The sequence below is a fragment of the Micropterus dolomieu genome, unplaced genomic scaffold, assembly GCF_021292245.1.
Source record: "Micropterus dolomieu isolate WLL.071019.BEF.003 ecotype Adirondacks unplaced genomic scaffold, ASM2129224v1 contig_12700, whole genome shotgun sequence".
Classification (NCBI taxonomy): domain Eukaryota; kingdom Metazoa; phylum Chordata; class Actinopteri; order Centrarchiformes; family Centrarchidae; genus Micropterus; species Micropterus dolomieu.
In genome coordinates this window covers 2,524-5,146 of record NW_025741686.1, presented here as the reverse complement: position 1 = coordinate 5,146, position 2,623 = coordinate 2,524, and the positions used below count along the sequence as shown (strand labels likewise).

The window sequence follows — 2,623 nt, the reverse complement described above, 5'->3', positions numbered from 1 at the left end:
TAACACACAGTAACGATGAAATGTGTGCTGTTCTCACATTCTTCCTCTGTATGTACACATAAACAACAAGGCAAGGAATTTATTTTATTGTTTGGGTACATTATTGTTCAGTGTACATGCTCACATCTGAAACAAACTTTACGTGCTTGATAACTGTCCCACCCCGCAGACATCTACACGTCAATACCGATTTATATTCATAGCGGCAAGTGCTATGTAGCTCCACATAGGGGACACAGGAAGTGACATATAGCACCTTCATGCGGCGTCGGAACCGCGTAGGAAATTCACAGCCGCACCGGCAGAGCTCCAGAACGTGCAACTCGGCCGAGTCACGCGCGGACGCGCTACAAGTGCGAGGGCCCGCCCAACGCTGCTTGCAGCTTTAATTATTTTTACATTTGTGTAGTTGGCTTTTGAAGTGAGTTGAAATACAATACTTACATTTATAGATAAAATCCGGGGGGCTCAACTCCACAGCCACAGCCGACGCCATTATTTACGCTGAGACAATCAACTGGCACGCAATGAATGTCGGGATACCTGGGGCGAAGGATCCAGCTGTTGGTTCCTCCAAACAGACGAAAAGAAGGCTGCATTTGAAGGAGCCTTCGAAATGGGACAGCCTAGTCGCATCGACTGTGACGTATTCGGTCTTCAAATGCAGCCTTCGAAGGATGCGCTCCCTGAATTGAGACACAGAGAACCTCTCTCTCCCCCAACCGGTGGAGGCAGATGGCCGCCCACCCTGAGCCATGGTTCTGCTCGAGGTTTCTGCCTCTTAAAGGAAGTTTTTCCTTGCCTCTGTCTCCTAGTGCTGCTCTTGGTGGGAACTGTTGGGCTTCTGTAAATAACATCACAGAGTACGGTCTAGACCTGCTCTTTATGAAAAGCGCTGTGAGATAACTGTTGTTGTGATTTGGCGCTATATAAATAAAATTGAATTGAATTTAACTTGTGCCGCTTTGCTCTATACAACATAAGAAAAATAAGACCCTACCTCACTCAGTGCGCCACCCAGCTTCTGGTACAGGCCATGGTTATCTCTCGCCTCGACTATTGCAATGCCCTCCTTGTGACTTCCAGCTTGTGTGGTGAAACCCCTACCTTAACCCTGCGCTCCTCCAACGAACACCGCCTGGCTCTGCCATCCCTTCACACAAATCAATCTCTGTCCCTGTTCTCATCTGTGACACCACGATGGTGGAACAAGCTAACACATGCCATCAGAGCAGGGGCGTCCCTCTCTGACTGGCGGGTTCAGGAGAAGCTCCTGAAAACTCTGCAGAGAACTCTTCCTCTAATAACACCTCTAACCTCTCACATGCACTTCCTGTGCTCTTCTTCTTCTGTCTCCTTACTGGTCTCTTGTATTGATAACATTTTTTGTTAACTCTCACTTCTTTGCCTACGTATTTATCCCACTGATGCCGTACGTACTATTAGCTCTTTTTATCATGTATTGTCAGATATAGATCTCGTGCTGTATTGATTCTTTGTTGCTTGTATGCTGTTCCTCAAAAGTTGCTTTGGATAAAAGCGTCTGCTATATGAGTAAATGAATGTAATGAAGATGATGTCACTGATGGGCTTACCTGAGCAGGTGAGATCCAGGATGTAGGAAGAGGTAGCTGATATTACACACTCCCTCAGATCAGATCGATACTGAACACATACAGACCTGATTGACCACATACGTCTGCGTGAGGACTCCTTTCTCTGTCCTACAGAAACAGCAGAGCCACAGTCCAGCTCTCTACAGACACCAGCTGCTGCCTTCAGGGTCCATCCAGGGTCAAAGTATCCCACTGGTCTCCACTCTCCCTGATGTTTCAGCTCCGGTGTTCCTGCACAACGACTGGCTCCTCCCACCATCCTGACATCATCAGGCTCTGAACAGAAACCAGAGAGTCATCAGTAAAACAATAAACTGAGTTTCATCAGAAGAGAAATGAAGCAAATCAAAGCTGCAGCTCCTCTTCTACCTGAGCAGGTGAGTCCAACAGCTTTTCCAGGTGAGCAGGTGTTTCTAGCTGAGCCTGAGCTTCTACAGTCCAGGAGAGCAGACTCATGGCCTCCACACTGGAACTCTTTGGTCCACATCGGAGCCTCCACTTCTCCATAGAGCGCCCCCTGGAGGACTGAAGGAGCCCCACAGCCGAGCTCCCTACAGACCACCTCTGCATCCTGCTGGTCAAAGTCAGCTTCACACACTGAGGACCACCACTGGTTAGACTTCACCTCCAGTCTGCCTGAGCACAGACTAGTCCCGTCCAGCAGCCTGACAGAGTCTGGAGAGATAATAGAAGATGGCCTTTCCTCATTTTCTGGTTTAATAAAACAATTTAAAATCTGAAACTGTAACAGAATATAATGCAGAGCAGCTCTCAGCTTTCAGATATGTTTCTCCTGTAGGTTGTGATGGAAATTTGATATTTTACTCTGTTTCACCCTGCATGCTCCATTATAATATACAAAGGTCTCACTGTATGGTATTTGATATTTTATCATGTTTCAGCTAGGTGAAGCTTCCCATGGGAAAGATGCTCGTTAGAGAAGTTTTCTTATCTGACTGACCTTGATAGGCCTTCGACTCAGGACAGCTGGTCCCTACTCCCTTGCT

General features: G+C 47.2%; 1 protein-coding gene across 1 annotated transcript in view; it reads right to left on the bottom strand.

Annotated features, from left to right (window-relative positions):
* LOC123966107 (scavenger receptor cysteine-rich type 1 protein M130-like) overlaps nt 1–2,352 on the bottom strand; it is a gene marked incomplete at its 5' end in the record, with an annotated part of 3,109 nt that extends 757 nt beyond the window's left edge. Inside the window, one exon of the mRNA XM_046042330.1 lies at nt 1,986–2,352. Within this exon, the coding sequence (XP_045898286.1) occupies nt 1,986–2,352 (367 nt within the window). The remainder of the gene's footprint in view (nt 1–1,985) is intronic.
* Nucleotides 2,353–2,623: the final 271 nt, after the last annotated feature.